The sequence below is a fragment of the Podarcis vaucheri genome (assembly GCF_965113315.1).
Source record: "Podarcis vaucheri genome assembly, chromosome: 4".
NCBI lineage: Eukaryota > Metazoa > Chordata > Lepidosauria > Squamata > Lacertidae > Podarcis > Podarcis vaucheri.
Window position 1 is genome coordinate 58,698,494 of NC_138762.1, and position 18,494 is coordinate 58,716,987.

At 41.3% G+C, this 18,494-nt stretch overlaps 2 protein-coding genes across 7 annotated transcripts in view; both read left to right on the top strand.

Moving 5' to 3' along the window:
* The window catches only part of SLC37A1 (solute carrier family 37 member 1), a 32,602-nt gene extending 26,630 nt beyond the window's left edge, over positions 1 to 5,972 (top strand). For all 4 annotated transcript variants that reach the window (XM_082219847.1, XM_082219848.1, XM_082219845.1 and 1 more), the window contains 2 exons: positions 2,878 to 2,930; positions 4,375 to 5,972. In XM_082219847.1, the coding sequence (XP_082075973.1) occupies positions 2,878 to 2,930; positions 4,375 to 4,390 (69 nt within the window). In that variant the 3' untranslated portion in view covers positions 4,391 to 5,972. The remainder of the gene's footprint in view (positions 1 to 2,877; positions 2,931 to 4,374) is intronic.
* Positions 5,973 to 17,706: 11,734 nt separating this feature from the next.
* PDE9A (phosphodiesterase 9A) overlaps positions 17,707 to 18,494 on the top strand; it is a 66,543-nt gene continuing 65,755 nt past the window's right edge. For 2 of the 3 annotated variants that reach the window (XM_082219861.1, XM_082219862.1), the window contains exon 1: positions 17,708 to 18,359. In XM_082219861.1, coding sequence (XP_082075987.1) covers positions 18,291 to 18,359 — 69 coding nt within the window. In that variant the 5' untranslated portion in view covers positions 17,708 to 18,290. Of the gene's footprint in view, positions 18,360 to 18,494 lie in introns of all 3 variants that reach the window. The other variant, XM_082219860.1, reaches the window with a different exon arrangement.

An 18,494-nucleotide genomic window follows, 5' to 3' on the forward strand; every position in this document is an offset into this window, starting at 1 on the left:
CCACCACCTCCCCACGAAAGCATTAGGTTACCATAGTAATATTGGTTATAGTAGAAACTATCAAAGGTAGAACCTTTAAAAGGCAGGAGTAGGAGCTGCAAGTATGCTTTGGTAGTTTTTTTGTGTCTTCACATTTCATTTAAGGAAGTGGTAGGGAACTGGAGATACTAAAATGGTTCCTTCAAGAGTTAATACATTGAATCCAATTTGTAAAATCAAGCCTCATTTATGCATAAGGGTTTCAATACCCCCCCCCCGCAACGCACACATACACACCCTGAGTTGATAAACCTTTTCATCTCTGTTTGTAGCTCCATCTTCTGAAATATTACTGAGAGGACAGTCCTTTTTGGAGGGTGGCAAAATGTTATTGTTGTTGTTGCTTTTTTAAAAAAAAACTTTCTCATTTTGACTTTGCTCTGCATAATAATCCTTCTGTTTTTCTCAACTACAGTGTTTGTTTATAATTTGAGTATTATTGCAGAAGATGCAGGCGATTTGTGTACTTGTGCACGTCAAATGAATTTAGTGCTGAGAATGAACCACCAGCGACCATTGCATTGCTAGGTTTCAAGGAGCCTAGGGCAATTTGCCCTGAAGAGGCCTGAATAGCCAGTTACCCTGGTCCCTCCACATCTGCTGCCTGCTTTCACCTCATTCCCCTGATTGCCCCACTTTTTCTCAACACACCCACCCCACAACTTATCAGATGGTGTTGGAAGGGGAAGGGGAGGGGCCGTTTGCTACTGTTTTAAACGTTGTGTGGCAGCAGACACACTGTTTAGTCAAGCAGTGGCTAAGCCAAATTCAACAGTGCAGGACCTCGGTGTGTGCCTGCCATCATTAAACTTAGTTTAAAAGTTTGCCGAAAGAAAAATAAATCCTTTCCCTTCTCAATTCCTCCTGGAAGGAGAGGGGAATGGCACTGCAAATTCCAGGGCCGCCTTTGTAGGCTCTTCTAAGCAAGTGGCATCAGGAAGGGGTTCATTTTTCTTTCTGTTCCTCTTTTTAAAACGGTTTCTCATGGGCATCTAGCAGGCTGCTGAACCAAGTGCTTGACCTTTCCAGCTTCAGCACTGTGTACAATTTCCCAGAGTGCTAATCTCTGAGCAAAACCCTCTCTGGCATAACAAAGATGGCAACAGGGACAGCTGCAGTCAGCTCAGCAGGTGTTTTGCTGCAGAAGTGTTCTTAAATTACATGCATACAAAGCTCTTGTGTATAATAGTATAAATCAATCAATCGATCAATCAATCCCCGCCCATCTGGCTGGGTTTCCCCAGCCACTCTGGGCGGCTTCCAGCAAAATATTAAAATACAATTAAAAGCTTCCCTAAACAGGGCTGCCTTCAGATATCTTCTAAAAGTTGTTGTCTATTTCTTTGATAGTTGTCTATTTCTAGATAGTTGTCTATTTCTTTGACATCTTGTATCTCTAGTAGTCATTTACCCACTCTACTCTGGGGTCTCTCCAGTGCTTTTTTCCTTAAAAAAAATGTTTAGGGGTACTCTCATTTTCCTACTCATATTGAAATACTGCCCCTCAATGAGGGCAAACTTTGCTTCACAAAATGTTTAGGGGTATGCATACCACTGAGCCCTGCACACACACACCCCAAAAAAGCACTGGGTCTCTCCCTCACAGTTCCGTTATATCAGAGAGATAAACCTAGTTACTTAAGGAAATGATGGCGATACCCTTTCAGAATAGTGTAAGGACAACCCAGTTAGCACATCAATCCGTTTCCCAATAGGCTTGCACTCCCTCTACTGGGCTCTTCAGCAATTTGCGGCTACAGTTTTTGCTTCTCTGAATTTACATTTACACTTGGTCTCAGACATAATACAGTGGTACATCTCGTTAGGAACTTAATTCGTTACAGAAGTCCGTTCTTAGCCTGAAACCGTTCTTAACCTGAGGTACGACTTTAGCTAACAGGGCCTCCTGCTGCTGCTGTGCTGCCGGCGCGCAATTTCTGTTCTCATCATGGGGCAAAGTTCTTAACCCAAGGAACTACTTTCAGGTTAGCGGAGTCTGTAACCAGAAGTGTTTGTAACCCGAGGTACCACTGTACTGTGCATGGTTCATTATGCTGCATATTTGGCTAGCAGATTAATATGTCATGCATTATACAGGGGCTATAGTGGGCTTTTGGTGACCAATGGATTATTATTATTTTTAATGAAATATTTATTAAAGGTTTTAAACAGTATAACACCAAACACATAAAACACCTTCACCAACATAAAACAAACAAAAAAGAAAACAACAAAAAATTGACATACAATAAATAGAAATACAACATAGTTAATTTCCGAAAAAGACCATATTTTCATAACCTTCTTTTGGGACTTCCTCACATCTCCCTTATCTGCGTTCCCGATTGTCTAGTTGAGTCAGCAATGCTTAAAAAGGGGGCAGTTGTTTAAATTAGGGACTTCCAAAAACCTTTTGTTTGCCAAGTTCCCCATATGAAAAAATTAGATCCATTGCGCATCCTGGCCCCTTTACACTAGAAGATGGGAATCTGCCACTAATCCATAAACAGCACTTTTATCCAGGTAACCCAAGTACCTCCTTTCATTTCTTTGCTTCGGGTACCTGGCCTACAGAGATGTAACCACATTAGTTTGTTGTAGCAAGAACAACAAAAGAGTATTGTGGCACCTTAAAGACTTTAAAAATTATTGTGACATAAGTTGCCATGGTCTTTTGTCAGCGTCCTAAGAGAATTCATTCCCTCCAGTCTGCCCTCACTTTTGCCTGAATGCTGTCCAGTCCCTCACTTTAAGACACCATCTTTATTTACATGAAGAATTCATGTCAGGTGCCATTTTTGCTCTTGACACTGTTTTTATTTTATTTTATCTATACAGTTCTTGCTCCGCCTTATACGAAATGAACTTCGATGTAGTCTGGATCGCACCCTGTAAGTTTTGGCTTAACTTCCTGTGTGCCAATACATTATGTTTACATTATATTTAGCTAACATATCTTTCCATTCAACAACAACGTGGCAATTTTCTTTCTTTTTCTATGTTTGGATTTCTGTACTATTTATCAGCTTCTTAAATAATTGTTTGAAAATGTTTTATTTATTTATTTAAAAAATCTTTTAGTTGTTGCAAGAGCAGATAAGATGAGTCCAAATATCTCTGATACTTGTTTTCATGTTATTTGTCACCCTTTTTTAAATTGCAAGTTCTTTGCTTCCTAGGCTGTGGTCTAGAAAAGGTCTAGATACTCACGGTCTTCTTCCAGTTTGTAAAATGCCTTTTGCCAGCAGGAGTTGCTGCAGCAAACATCTCCTTCAGCACACGTCACTCTCTTTTTATGCATACACCTTATACTTTCCTACCACTAGGAAAATTACAAACGTGTGAAATTAAAGTGGAGCTGGACTGTGTCCATATCTGATTCTGCAGCTGGTCTGAGGCACACTATACTGATTCTTGATAGGCCTGGACAGTAAGGAGTTTATAAAACCAATACTCTACTGCACAAAGTTTCTGTTTCATTCCATTTCAGGGTGCTAAAGATAGCCAATTATGCTAGTAAGGAGCTTGGGCTCTAGATGATTTGCAGTATATGTAGCCACTCAGTATTGAAGAGCAACGGGAAGGGCTTTCCCTTACACTAGCCCTAATCCAGTGAGATAACATCCCCTTTTCCAAAAGCTATTGTACACCACTTTTGGGTTAGTTAAGCTTTTAGCAGCCAGGAGTGGGCATAGAAATGTCTTAGCTGTTTTATTTATTGATTATTGATTTTATTTTATTGATTTCATTTATGAATCTATATATTAAATGTGAATAAAGACCATGATGGGATGTGGGTGGCGCTGTGGGTTAAACCACAGAGCCTAGGGCTTGCCAATCAGAAGGTCGGCGGTTCAAATCCCCGCGACGGGGTGAGCTCCCATTGCTCGGTCCCTGCTCCTGCCAACCTAGCAGTTCGAAAGCACGAAGTGCAAGTAGATAAATAGGTACCACTCTGGCAGGAAGGTAAACGGTGTTTCCGTGCACTGCTCTGGTTCGCCAGAAGCGGCTTTGTCATGCTGGCCACATGACCCGGAAGCTGTACGCCGGCTCCCTCGGCCAGTAAAGCGAGATGAGCACTGCAACCCCAGAGTCGGTCACGACTGGACCTAATGGTCAGGGATCCCTTTACCTTTACCTTAAAGACCATGATAGATAATTATATTTAATTAAAACAGCTGTTCCTTGCCCTGAGCTATTGTGAGATGTCACTCGGAAAGCTAAAAGGCAATTAAGGGGGTGGTGGGGCTTCCTACTTCGAAGGTAGTGATTGCTATATATCAAGATATATCAACTCTTGTTTCTTGACTGCTCATATTCTTCATTCTCTTATAGGTTTAAAGAACACTGAATTTTCAGAAACAAGTAAATTAAAATGATTGTTTTTTTGAAGACTTTGACTGTGTTCCAGAGAGCCTATTTATGACCCACTACCAAGAAGGAGGCTGCTGTGCTTGAAAATGAAGTAGGAGTGGGGAATCCCAGTTGCACATATTTCTCTGGATCCTGGTCTTTGTGGATTTTTTGTTGCTGATTTTTTTTAATTTTTTTTTTTTTTTGGCATTTGAGCTGCATTTTCTGAACAGATTTGCACGATTATGGGAAGAAGGTTTCAAAATTCATCTCCACTCCTCCCTCTTTATTTTGCACATGTACCAATATCTCAGGAAGGAGAGTGTCCTCAAAGAAAGGAGCTGTTAACTATTTTATGGACTAACTGAGCCAAAGAAAATGCGCCTTGATACTAATTTTGTCTTAAGTAAGTTTTATGTTACATGATTGGTTTCATTTTAAAAAAATAAAGAATGCAAACAGATCTAAAGGAAATGGAGCTAACTTTAGATGCTTGTTTGCAGTGTGCTAAGAAGAATTAGCAAAACATTGAACAAAGTGTCCTTCATGTTATGTCTGATCTTGCTAAGAATGGCTGTTGCTGGGTATCTGATATTTATTCTGTTATAAGAAAGCAGGTTGTCCTATTATCCAGCATAATCAACTAACTTTTCACACTGTACAGTTTCAAAACGATGTTATTCTGTGTATCTAATGGGTTGGAACCTGAAGTGCCGGGTATATATGGTGGTTACTCTGCAATTGTCCAGTCCCCTGCTTCTGAACCTAATCTCATGGAGTCAGTAACTGGAGAACAGTACCCTTTCCTATTATTATTTATTTAATAAGCAGTACCATCTAGACTTCTGGGTAACGCTGATTAAAAAGAAGGGTCACTAGCCAATCCAGTTATGGCAGGCCTTGTCTTATAAGGCTTAAAAAAAAATTGTTGAGGGTGTTATCATAAGAAGCACAAGCAGTGTAGCATCTTTGGTCTCCTCTAAAATTGCTGGTCAAATTTGGTGGCCAATGATTGGTTTGGAGAGTTAAGATTGCTTTGGATCAACCATTCCAGAGTGCTCACTCTTAACTGTACAAGCCAGGATTTCCCCCTTCATTTTGTATATGCAGAAAATAATGTTGCTTGGGGCCTTAGTCACTCAACAATTGGGACCAAAACATTCTGCTGAGTATTTTCATTATGACAATTGGAATAGTCGCAATATTTTCTACAGCGTAAAAGTCTCAATTTGTATACAAATTGCATATTTAAAAATAATTTAGATAAATGAAGAAAGGAAGAAAGAAAAACACGTATATTTTATCCCAAAAAAGCACAAGTGTTAACTGTTTGTTGTAGTACTTTCCCCCCGTTCATCCTTTTAAATTCCAGAGAATTCGAAGTCTGTCTCTGGTCTGCAAAGATGTATAATAGAACTGTTTTATTTAAAAAGGGACTCATATTACATGCTGTTCAATTGTTTTAGTATTTTTCAATATGTATACTGCTACTGATGTATTTATTAAAGTTCAAAATCCAGTTTTTCCCCCTTTTGGACCATCAGGACTATGTTTAGTTTTTATTAAAGTTCATAAACTTACCTATTTTCCAAGAATTGTTTTCTTACTTAATACAGTGTACACCAAACTTGAACCACAAGGCAGAGGCTTACATGAAGATATAAATCCCATTATCAGTTAAGTCAGACAGAATTAGTGGATGTATCTAAAGTCCTATATTCTGTATCCTCATTTCCCTGCTCATTGTGGCAAATTTCTACTTTAAAATAGCCATGGTTTTCGTAGTTATGTATACAACTTGAGTAAGCATAGCCATGGGAAATCTCAGACATGTAAGCCAAATTTGGCCTGGTGGAAGCCCTCCCTCACATCTGACATCATAAGATGTCATAAGATGCCTGTGGTTGATACATAGCTGCAAAGAAACAGCCTCAGAGCAGCTTTTAAATGCAGGCCCTGCTGGTATTGGTTCTGCTCAGGAGCTTTGCTTCCACAACAAACCCTTCCAAATGCAGGGCTTGCAGTAAGAACATTTACTGGAGTTAAAAGGTCACCTTTAAATATTTGTTTTCATGCTGTGTGCATCTTCGTTACCTTGCCATACCTGACAAACTACACAGTCCACTCACTTCTGATTAGTCCCATTGAATTCATTAAATAGTAAGCATGTACTGTATAGAATTTTTTGCCTAAATTTGTGACCAAATCAGATGTTATATAGAAGTCTCCCAATTATTATTTTTCTTTTGCTGAGTAGCAGCCATGAAAGGCTGCCAGCTTGAGTGGAGAAATGATATGTGATGGGGCTGCTCAATTCTTTCCTGTCCCGCTGTTTATTCTAAATTTCCCTTCCTGAACGGCTTTTTCTCCGTGCAAAGGAAAATATAGGTGCACCCTGTATATTCTACCCAGTGTCACAGTGGGGGTGAGAATGATTTTGAGTAGGAAAATGGCAGAAAAGTGAAGGAATTACAAAAGAAACCCTCCTTCCTCTCCTCCCTGCCCCCCAATCAGCACACTATTCTTGTGCTACGGGGGGGGGGAGCATGGCTAGCTGCAAAGCTACGTAAATGTCGGCATAATCTTATGTCTCTGAACACAACGCGGTGAAAATCGCATTGAGGGACAACCACAGGCTTTGGAACTAGCAAAAATTTTACACACCAGGAACGGTAATGCTTCAAGGATTTAAAGGACCTAGAAGTACGTTTGCACATTTTGATTTAAAAGAGCAAATTGAAGGCTCAATATCTGAGGCCTCAGACACTGATATGCCTAAAGGCAACAGTCTCTTGCAAAAAGGCAAGAAAGCAGCCAGGGCCGTTTTAAGCATATCCGGCGCCGTGGTGTGCAAAGATCCCTCCAGCGCCCCCCACCCCACCCTGTTTCCCAGAGTTGTCGACCTTTCCCCAAGCCTCTTCAGGGATCGCTCTCCTCCCACGGAGGCTTGGGAAGGAAGCTGCACGTCCACCAGCTATATAGTTGACGGGGCACAGCTGGCAGGCGTGCAGGAGGGAAAGGGGAGGCCACCGGCAAAGCTGCACAGCTCCCCCACTCGCTGGGGCGCCCCTGAGAGGCCAGCACCCAGGTGCAACACGCTAGTAAACCCAATGGGAAAGATGGCTCTGAAAGCGGCAGCAGCTATGGAGGCCGACTCAGATGCCTACATAGAAAGAATTCTCCAAGCCCTAAAGTGTGACTGGACCACTGCTTTGGCATCACTTGCACAGAAATTTGATGGCCTTTCTAATCAACTGAAAGGTGAAGATGAAGGATTGGTTTCTGCTAGAAAACACAGACGTCCTAGATCTGGAAGGGCATAGCAACGCTTTTGGGTGGCATGCTTATTTGTGGTACGACAAGGCAAAGTCTCACAAATTGTTTAAAAACCATATTGTCAGGAAAGCTCTATTCATTGTCTGGACAAAATACAAGGACTTATTTGAAAATAAGACTCCGAGGTGGTTATCACCGACGGAGGCCAAGGCCATTAAACTACGTAACATGGAGAGTGGCTGGGCAAAATATTGTGAGTTAATAGAAAGAGTTGGTGACACTTGGAGGTTGCAGAGTTTCGAAAAATTGAAGGGAAAGGTGCGAGACTGGTTTCATTATGCCCAAATTTTAGAGGTTTTTAAAAAAGATAAGAAAATTGGTTTCCAGGTGGAAAAATCAAAACTAGAGACAGAATTACTTGAACCTAAGACTAAAGTGCTTTCAAGAATGTATAACTTGTTGCTTAAATGGAATACTCAAGATGAGACAGTTAAATCAGCCATGATAAAATGGGCACAAGACATTGGGTACAACATTATGTCTGAAGACTGGGAAAGGTTATGGACCACCGGTATGAAATTTACGGCATGTAGTGCCCTAAAAGAAAACATTATGAAAATGGTATACAGGTGGTACATAACCCCGGTTAAACTTGCAAAGATATATCATCTGTCTGACAATAAATGTTGGAAATGTAAGGAGGCTGAAGGTACCTTTTTCCACCTCTGGTGGACATGCCCGAGGGTGAAGGCTTTCTGGGAAATGATTTATAATGAGTTGAAAAAGGTGTTTAAGTACACCTTTCACAAGAAACCAGAGGCCTTCCTCCTGGGCATTGTGGGCCAGAGAGTGTTAAAGAAAGATAGAGTTTTCTTTTTATATGCAACTACAGCAGCAAGAATTCTTATAGCCAAACATTGGAAAGCACAGGAGCTACCCACGCTGGAAGAGTGGCATTCACAGCTGATGGACTACATGGAACTAGCTGAAATGACCGGCAGAATTCGAGATGTGGGAGAAGAAGCGGTGGAAGAGGACTGGAAAAAATTTAAGGACTATTTAAAAAAACATTATAAGTTATATGAATGTTGAGAATTTGTTAAGTTTTTCGGGAAAAATATGCTTCAGTATTGAGATTGGTTAATGGTGGAAATTAAGTTAGCATTTTGAAAAACATAAATCACAGACTATATAATCAAATGAAAGTACAAAAACACATAAATTAAGGTATCAATTTGCTATTTATTCTTATTGTAAAGAAAGCGGGGGATGGAAGATGTGGGGAAGTCCAGTTGATTATGAAAATAGATCTGGAAAAGTGATTTTCTTTTTTTTTTTCCCCTTTTTTTCTTTTGTAACTTTCTTCTTTTTTGTAAAACTGCTTTTGTTGTGTCAATGACGATATATTTGGACCTTGGAAAAAAAGCAAATAAAAACTATTTTTAAAAAAAAATGAAAGCGGCAGCAGCTATGGAGGCCGACTCAGATGCCTACATAGAAAGAATTCTCCAAGCCCTAAAGTGTGACTGGACCACTGCTTTGGCATCACTTGCACAGAAATTTGATGGCCTTTCTAATCAACTGAAAGGCATTCTCAAACTGCAAATGAAGCACTGAATCTTGCCAGCACTAATCAATCTGAAATACAGTTATTGCACAAGGCCATGGGAGATCTTGCCCTGAAGTTTGAGGAACAATCAGACAGAAACAGATGTAAAAAAATTGAATCGGAGGCCTACCAGAAAATCAGAAAGCGGGGAAGAGATGGCCCAATTCATGGTGGATTGGATACTTACCTTGAATATAAATACCCCCCCCCTTGTCAATAGCAGATGTGGAGAGGACACATAGAGTCCCTGGAGGCCAAAGCAGAAGTAGTGAAGCCCCTTGTGATATCATCATCTGCTTCGAGCTTTATAAAGATGCCTTATTTAAAGCACTCCGTAACATCAGGGACTTAAAATATAAAGGATCCAGCATCAACATATTTCAAGCCATCAGTCCAGCCACTCTTGCCCAACGATGTGATTTTTGCCCTTATAAAGCTGCCTTGAAGGAGGTTGGCATTGTCTACCTCTCAAGCTTTACTTTCAAACTTATTGTCCAGCACAAAGGGAAACAGTGGATGGTAAGTGACAACCGACAAGCTGAAAATATGTTCTTGTGGTACCAATCACTGCTTTTCTTTTCCTTTTTTAAATCTATCCAATTTGCCCCCAATATTATTCTTTAATATCTCTAGGGAACAATCTGATTCCTGCTCTTTGAATTTATCCATACAAGCTAACTCTCATTTGAATATTCATCTCTTTGTGATGGTTCAATTTTGAATGGTGCTGCCTCTCTCACTCATAATTAGTCATACTGGGATAATTGTAAATGCTTTAAACTAAGCCTGTTTTTATATTAGTCCTAATGTGTGAAGACCCTTTAATTGGCCTCGACTGCAGAGTCAACGAAGTCCCACTTATCTCAATCACTTGTAGCATAAAAAGCATAAAATGTCAAGCCAGCCATTCAACCTGCCAAATTTCTGCACAACTTAATAGCATACACATTGGATAGCTTTCTCATGATAAATGCCTCCATAGAATAAAGTGGTTTGAAATTATGCTTGTCATGTTTACAGCTAACCTCCTCTGTAGCCTTGTCAGTGAGCTCATGAGTGAATGTAAATCTTGCACAGCAGCAACAATTACCTATACGATGCAACCATGTCTAAAGCTTGTTCTTCAGACACCAGTGAACAACTGTTCTTCTGCAACAGTTATATCCCTTGTCATTAAACATCCTCATTGACGAGAGCCCAAAGGTATGATCAAATTAGGGGTGAAGAACTGGTTGTCCTCCCCGTCCCATACTTTTCACATACAGATGTCAAGGCAAACTGAAGATGACTGGCAGTTCCATGTGGTCTAACATGAGATCATCCCAATAACAGAGAGAAGTGTGGTGTCTGCATGTATATCCTTTTTAACACTTAACAACATTTGGGGCAATGGGGTAAATGCAGCTCATATTTGTGGTGATTTCCCCTTAAAATGGATGAATGATGCTTCAGATCTCAGAAAGGAATTCAGAAATTCCTTTCCAAACTGATATTTCTCCCCTCACTCCCCAGATCCATTTGCTGATATATTTCACAGGCAGTTTGCTGCACCTTGAACAATTCCTCCTGTTCTTAGTCTTGGAAAAACTACATTTTTCAGGCAATTGGTAATAACTCCAGGATCAACTCAAGACCTTGAGGATGATGGTTTTAATAGACTAAAGTGACATCTCACCCCAGAACTGCATGGTGCTTATTTCCATTACCACTCCAATGCTGTCTGCCTGCATACTGCAAATGCTATTCTTAATAGGTTATGCTTTGGTTGATAGAGTCCAGCTGCGTACTTGTAAGGTAAATGGGTTTGGTGTTTTTTTCACAGAAAGCCTATGATCATAAATTGTATTCAGGCAATTCTCCTTTTAAGGATCTGGGACAGTGACAAATAAGCTGGCAGCCTCTTTCTGAATGTGGTATTAGAATCCTCATCTGTTCTTTAGTCACTTTTGAAAATAGCTTTTGAAAAGTTAGCAGGGAACACCTTTTACAGCTAGACTGGGGAAGTTCAGGCTCAGGACCAAAAGGGGCCCTTCAGGTCTCTCTGCCTGGTCCTTGCGACTCTCCCCAGGCCAAGCTTCGTCCTCAGGTAGTTCTATCTGGCTGCTATGTGACATTGAACGGAAATAGTGCTTCTCACTTGCCTGGATGAAGGGATGGCTGTTCGTGTGACTGGAATAGTCTTCTATAAACTTTCACCTCTCCCCCTGCCCTTCACTGGCATGTGGCCCCCAGAAGGTTCCCCACAAAGGAATGTGGCCCTTAGGCCATAAAAGTTTCCTCTCCCCAGATGATGTAATCATCTACATTTTTTAAGATGTATGAAATAGAGGCACATATATCCTTGTAACCTGCAGTGTCCATGTTTTGCAAACTCTGAAATTAGGCAAGGCAGGAGAGGGTCTCCACTAGAGCTGTGTAGTAATAATAATAATAATTAATAATAATAATAAGGGACGCGGGTGGCGCTGTGGGTAAAAGCCTCAGCGCCTAGGGCTTGCCGATCGAAAGGTCGGCGGTTCGAATCCCCGCGGCGGGGTGTGCTCCCGCTGCTCGGTCCCAGCGCCTGCCAACCTAGCAGTTCGAAAGCACCCCCGGGTGCAAGTAGATAAATAGGGACCGCTTACCAGCGGGAAGGTAAACGGTGTTCCGTGTGCTGCGCTGGCTCGCCAGATGCAGCTTGTCACGCTGGCCACGTGACCCGGAAGTGTCTCCGGACAGCGCTGGCCCCCGGCCTATAGATGTGAGATGGGCACACAAACCCCAGAGTCTGTCAAGACTGGCCCGTTCAGGCAGGGGTACCTTTACCTTTAATAATAATAATAATAATAATATTTATACCCTGCCCATCTGGCTGGGTTTGCCCAGCCACTCTGGGCGGCTCCCAACAGAATTAATGATAATAATAAAAAGTGATAAAACAGACATTAAAAACTTCCCTAAACAGGGCTGCCTTCAGATGTCTTCTGAAAGTCAGATAGTTCTTTATTTCCTTGACATCTGATGGGAGGGCATTCCACAGGGCAGGCGCCACCACTGAGAAGGCCCTGTGCCTGGTTTCTTGTAACTTCACTTCTCGCAGGGAGGGAACCGCCAGAAGGCCCTTGGTGCCAAATCTCAGTGTCCGGGCTGAATGATGGGGGTGGAGATGCTCCTTCAGGTATACTGGGATGGGTGAAAGGACATGAGCTTGAGGGGTGTAGGGGTACAGGAAAAGAACAGCGGGTGCTCATCCCACTATGCCTTATTTGTCCCCTACAACTTTTGGTTCACTTCTATTTGACTAGTCACTGAAGAAATGAGTGAGTATCTCATCTACAGAAAGGCTGTGTGTACTTTGGCGAAAGTGGAAGCACCACATTGCCTTTCCTCTCTGTAAGTGCAACATGCCTTGCGCACTGGCATCGTTTGGCTGTGCGCTTCCCTGCCCCTGCTCTACCTTACTGGGGGACAATGAAGGGGATGGATGTTTTAACTAGAAATGTCAGGAGGGTGCTGAATAAGTTGCAATATATACAACATGTTCCTCTGCTCATAAGTAATCCTGATTCTGCACCAAGAAGAACTGAAATCAATGAACAATATGAATTATGCAAAGAGGGCATACTTTATTCTCCTTCTGCTAGTCATGGACAGGGACAAGTCCCATAGAAGTGAATCAACCATCCAGAGCTTCAAATTGTTTAAGCTACTGACACTTTCCTAGTTGTGGGCAATGAGCTCACCTGCTAACAGCACCATAGTTTTCCAAAGTACTGTAGTACTTTCCACAGGTTAATACTGTGTGTCAATGAAGCATCAACATTGGACAGCTGCTGTCTGTTTTATTGTGAAATGGTTTATTTCTTCCTTTAAGTTTCCAGTAATTTTATTTTTTCTAAAAAGAAATGACAGAACCTTATTGTCATTGCGCTTGGCAACTGCTTAGAACAAAATAGCTGTGATTCTGAAATGTTACCTTACATTTTGATACGAAACTGCCTCGTTTTTCTTGGAGCACAGAAGAAAATGCACAATTTTCTCTGAAAAGAAAACTGTTCTCCCCTTTTTGAGGCACAAAGTGTCACCATCAGTTCCAAATTTCCTGCCAGACAGGGTCAATCAACCTTTGGTTAATGGAGGAACTTGAGTTTCTCCATTTCTTGGCTGTCATCTCAGAGCAATCCAGCAGTCCCCCTTCAATTTAGAATGTTCCTTGCCAGCAGCCTGTAGAAAGTTCCAATTGTCTGTTAAGTCTTCCACTGCTTTTATAAAATGAGTCCAGACAATCTTTATAGCTGGGATTTCCCAGAAACACAAGGCTAGAGTGCCAAAATCCTGACCGTGTTCCCAGAGCTGGTCAGGATGTATTTCTCTTCAAACATGTCTGATTTGTGTTGCAGAAAGAGCACCATGTAGCCATTTAATTAAAGTACTCTTTGGCTCTTCAGCCAAATAATAAAGAGCTCCCAGACAAGCTTGCAAAGATTAGTAATAAGGAAATCTCTGCCATCAGCAGCACAGCAACACAATAGGGTGGTGCAGGCAGTTTCTCCACACACCCCATTCTCTTAATATACGGTGTCTCTTCCCATTGCCTATACACTGCCTATAACATCCAGCACTACCTCTCTGTTGGAATCCTGGAAGCCAAGACCCAAGTTTGGGGCAAGTACCCCCTGGTGAGAGAACCCGGCAGAGATTTAACAGTGCAAAATTTGCAGCAAAGAAGAGTGTGGAAATATGGACTATAAAACCTTCAGAATGTGCCTTCCAGTGAGTCCCAAAATGTCACCTTTTAAAGGCTATTTCCAATCTATTCCACTTCCATAGAACATAGATTCCATGTTCGGTAGGTCATAAAATGGTTTACTTACAAAACTCTTCATGCTAGTTGTAAAGGGAAATAGGTGTATAAAAGGAGAATTCCTGGATGCCAAGATGCAGTACTCTTTGGTGAGAGCTTTGGTGAGAGCTTTGGTGAGAGCTATGCAAAATTCGGTGTATTTTTCAAAGCGTTTTCTAAAAAAGCATTTTCACAGCATTTTTAATATGTGTGTAGATTCCACCTTAATGCAGTAGTAAAACATCACACATTTGTGTGATGTTGCTAAGCCATAGTTTGACTTACAGTGTTGTGTGAACCAGCTACTTAAAAAGATTCGGATGTAACAATTTGGCAACAATACTATCTGGATTCTCCATAAAAGGCAACCAGAGTCCCACCAGAATCAGTTGGGGGAATGATGAGCAAATTCTGTAAAGGTATACTATACAAGATGAGAGACTATTACCTTATTATTCCCAAATAAAATAATAATAGCACAACCAGCAAAGTTGAAGGGCAGAAGTCAGATTATGGAAGTCACGATCGCCACCAGATGATGTTATTGACCAGCTAGGGATTATGTTTTAAGAAATTGTCTACAGAAATAAATTTGAGCTGATAAAAAGCAGCTTTGTCCTTTCAAATTAGAATGTATTTACATTTCATGAAGACTGAAAACCAATATCAACACCATCTGAACCCTGAGTGCAGCTGTGCCCTAAGATGATGTGCATAAATTTCTGTAACTAAACACTTGGCTTGACTTTTTTTAATGGAAAGAGCAAGAAAAGGTGTGTTGTAACCTTGTTTTTGTCTCAGACAAAAGCTGTTTGAATCTAGTCTGAGAGAGTTTAATTTAAACTACAAGAGCAAAGGAAATGAAGCCCAAGAATTATTTAGGGTTTAAATAAGGAAAAGCCAAAGTGGCAGTAAGACAGCACCTTGAGGAGAGATTGAGAAAAGAAAGACAGGAGTATGAAGTATAATGAAAAAAAGGAAATTGGGAATGGAGAACTGTAAGCGACAGAGGAAGCTAGATGACAGACAAAGGCTCCATTTCAGCAGGGAGAAAATAGGTTTGATTTATTTTTTATAATTTAGTGTGTACTTTAGCCAGAAGGTGGCTGTATGCGATGACGCATCTGAGCTTCCTGGAATCATGTGCTCAAAGGATGCTGAGCCCTTCATCTTTCTGAAAGAGGCATGCATGCTTGTATTTCAGATACTTTGCGTGTTTGGCTCATTCCTGGAAGCTGCAGCTCCAGTACAGACTTAAAAATAACAACAAGCCTTCCACTTCATGTTTTCTGCCAAAGACTCCAGTTGACTTGACTTGAAACACTCCTGAGACATTGTGCTTTAAGGTGCAAACATGCAGCAAATCCGAATCTAGAAAAGAGGTGTGGAAACAGCACTTTAATGAATGTCCCAGCTGACATGTGGCTGTTCAGTGAAAAGAATACAGGGAGACAAGTGCTCAAGTAAGAAATAACAAGATGAGGGCCACAGACAAACTTTTGTTTGCGGGGAAAAGAATCTGATAGGAAGATTGTTTGTGGCTGGGGTATGTGTGTGTGAGGGGTAGAGACAGGTGAGCTGCCCTGGTCTGAATTGAACTGGCTCAGAAGTAAGGCAAGCTATTTGGTAAAATATAAATTCTGACTCCAGAAGTCACGCACCTCCTCCCTCCAACTCAGCCCTGATCTCCAAAATGCCCTCTCAGCTGGCCATTGATCTTAAAACTGCTCCTTCTTCACTTCACACCTACGGATAGAGTGTCCTCTGCAGTCTGATTAAATGTGGTGCTGCTCTGAACCTGGGACAGGGCAGGGGGGAGAGAATAGATAAGTATAACGGAAACAACAACTTTGCCAATGGTTATGAATCATGAATGCCCAGTGCCGGATTTATGTATAAGTGAAACAAGCTATAGCTTAAGACCCCACTCTCTTGGGGCCCCAAATTTTTTTTAAAGAAAAACAACAACTGGATGTACATTTCCTAAATATAAAATAAAAATAAAATAAAACCTACATACAGCAACAGTGTTGTAGGCTCCTATGATGTAAGTAATGCGCCCCACCTGCCAACCTGCTCCCTAAAATCACTGGTTTGCTCATTTCTATATCAATTACTTTGATAAAATATATATTTTGTTATGTGCAAATGGCTTTAGATACCTATTAGGTCCATAAATCACCATATAGCATATATTCAACACAAAAACCCGACAATTTGTTGTTGACAAAGGACAGCTGGACATAAAAAGAGCCCCATTACCTTCAGCAGCTTAGGGCCTCATCAAACCTAAATCCGGCCCTGTGAATGCCATTAAATTTTTGCTTCCCTGAAGTATCAGCTATGCTTTACATAATGATTTAAGGGGACAGGGAGATGAGAAAATAGTCCTCATTAAATCATTGCATAAGGTATCTTTCTCCAGATGTTGTCACTCCCTACTCAAGATTTACTTCATGTTCACAAATCCAAGGGTGAAGAATGTTACAGGGTTGTTTGTTGTTGTTAGTAATGAATGGTTCTGACAAACAACCCTTATGGCTAATAGGATCAGGCCCTCAGTGCAGCAGCTACCTACTCTGAAGGCTCAGGATTAATTTCTTCAGCCTGCTGTCTCTTCTAATTACTGTATTTTTATGTGCATAAGACACCCCCATGTATAAGATCCTATGTTTTGAACCCAAAATTAAGAAATATTTTAAACATCAAACAGATGTTTAATAGGAGCCTTCCTACAACCTTGTTTTCCAGTTGTTTTGCACAACTCCTATCAGCCACAGCCAGCATGGCTGTGCTGGCTAGGAACCATACAAGTTACAGCCGCAAAGATCTAGAGGCTGCCTAGTTGGAGGCGGCTGCTATATAGGGATTGTCAACTATATAGTAGGGTTGCTATATTTCAAAAAGTGAACATCTGGACAAATAAGTTGTTGAGTGGTAGTGGTTGGGTTTTTTTTTGCCAAAGTTGTTGAGCTGTTGAGCATTTTTTTGTGAAATCTCAGAAAAATTGAGTTTTCCAGCAATTTTTAATGAAATTCATCAAAATCTACACTACCGACGGGGCTGCCATACGTCCAGATTTTCCTAAACATTCCAGCGATTTCGTCCTGGATGCTGTTTATGAGGGCTGACTACCGGCTATGTCTGGGAAATTCCAGGTGTATGGCAGCCTATTCCAGACGTATGGCATATAGGGATCATCAATTAGACTTTGAGATCTTCAAGTCAATAAATGTACTGATTCCCCAAGTCCTTGTTGCAAGCTTGCCTGACTAGGGTGTGTTGTTTTGTTCATGTAGAAGCCAAGAAAACCAGCCCACAGTTTGCCCTACAGCTGAGCATCTTGCAGCCCACAGTCACTGTAATCTAGATCATTAGTGACGTTCAGCAGATGGCATTTGGAATTAATTTGGAATGGAAGGGGAGACAGCGTATTCTATCCTGTTTGTTCCAACCTTGAAATTAAAGATAATACATTTAGATATCACTGTGTCATTAATTCCCAGGGTCCCCTTTCCTTCCAGTAGGCAGAATTATTTTAAGACACAGAACTATTTTAGCAGAAGTATGCATACAAGAATCTGTTTTAATTGGAGGAAGTGTAACGCCAGCTCCTGCTACATTGTGTCCTTATGATTTCAACGACTAATGCAGCTGGGAGATAGTTGTACATTCAAAACAATGTTTAGACAGGTTTGCTAAAAGGATGGATGTTGAGATTTCAGCATGGAAATTACTGACGCTAACTGTGGGATAAATGAAGATAATTTTCCCCCATCCTAAGTGGTGCTTTGTCTTCTGTGTCAAAAGCAGCTAATCAAAGCCTACTTTGCAGTACAGCATCACACACACTGATTGCCCAGAGGCTTCTGCAGCCAAAGAGAGTTGCTATGGGAATCAAGAGGGCACTTGGAGACGGGATCTGGGGCTTGGCTCTCTCCCGTCCATGGCTGCTGCGGGAGTCACAGGAATGAACAAAACGGAAAGGAGGTGGCAGAGAGGCACAAGGAAATGCAGGCATGTTAAGAGGAGGGACTGCTGTAGGTGGAGACACTGGAATGGAGTAAAGCAAAGACACGAATGCATCCGGCAGTAGTGGCTCTGCTTGGCTTGGCTGGACCTGATTCCTGCCGTAGAGTTAACCTAGCAGAACTACAGGAAAAGTCTTGACGGTAGCAAGTCTTCAAAAAGATGGGATCCAGCTCATCTACATACCGGCCCAAGTATGTGTATTTGGATATCGGTGGAAGAATTCAGAAGGTACTTTTCACTCATTGTTTCTTTGTCGCTAGGATCACATTTGCATTAAACTGGAATCACTGTTTAGCTGCTGCTGCTGCTTTCCTTTTCTGTGCTGTGAGCTTTGATTGCATCCTCATTCAGCTGAAAAACTGT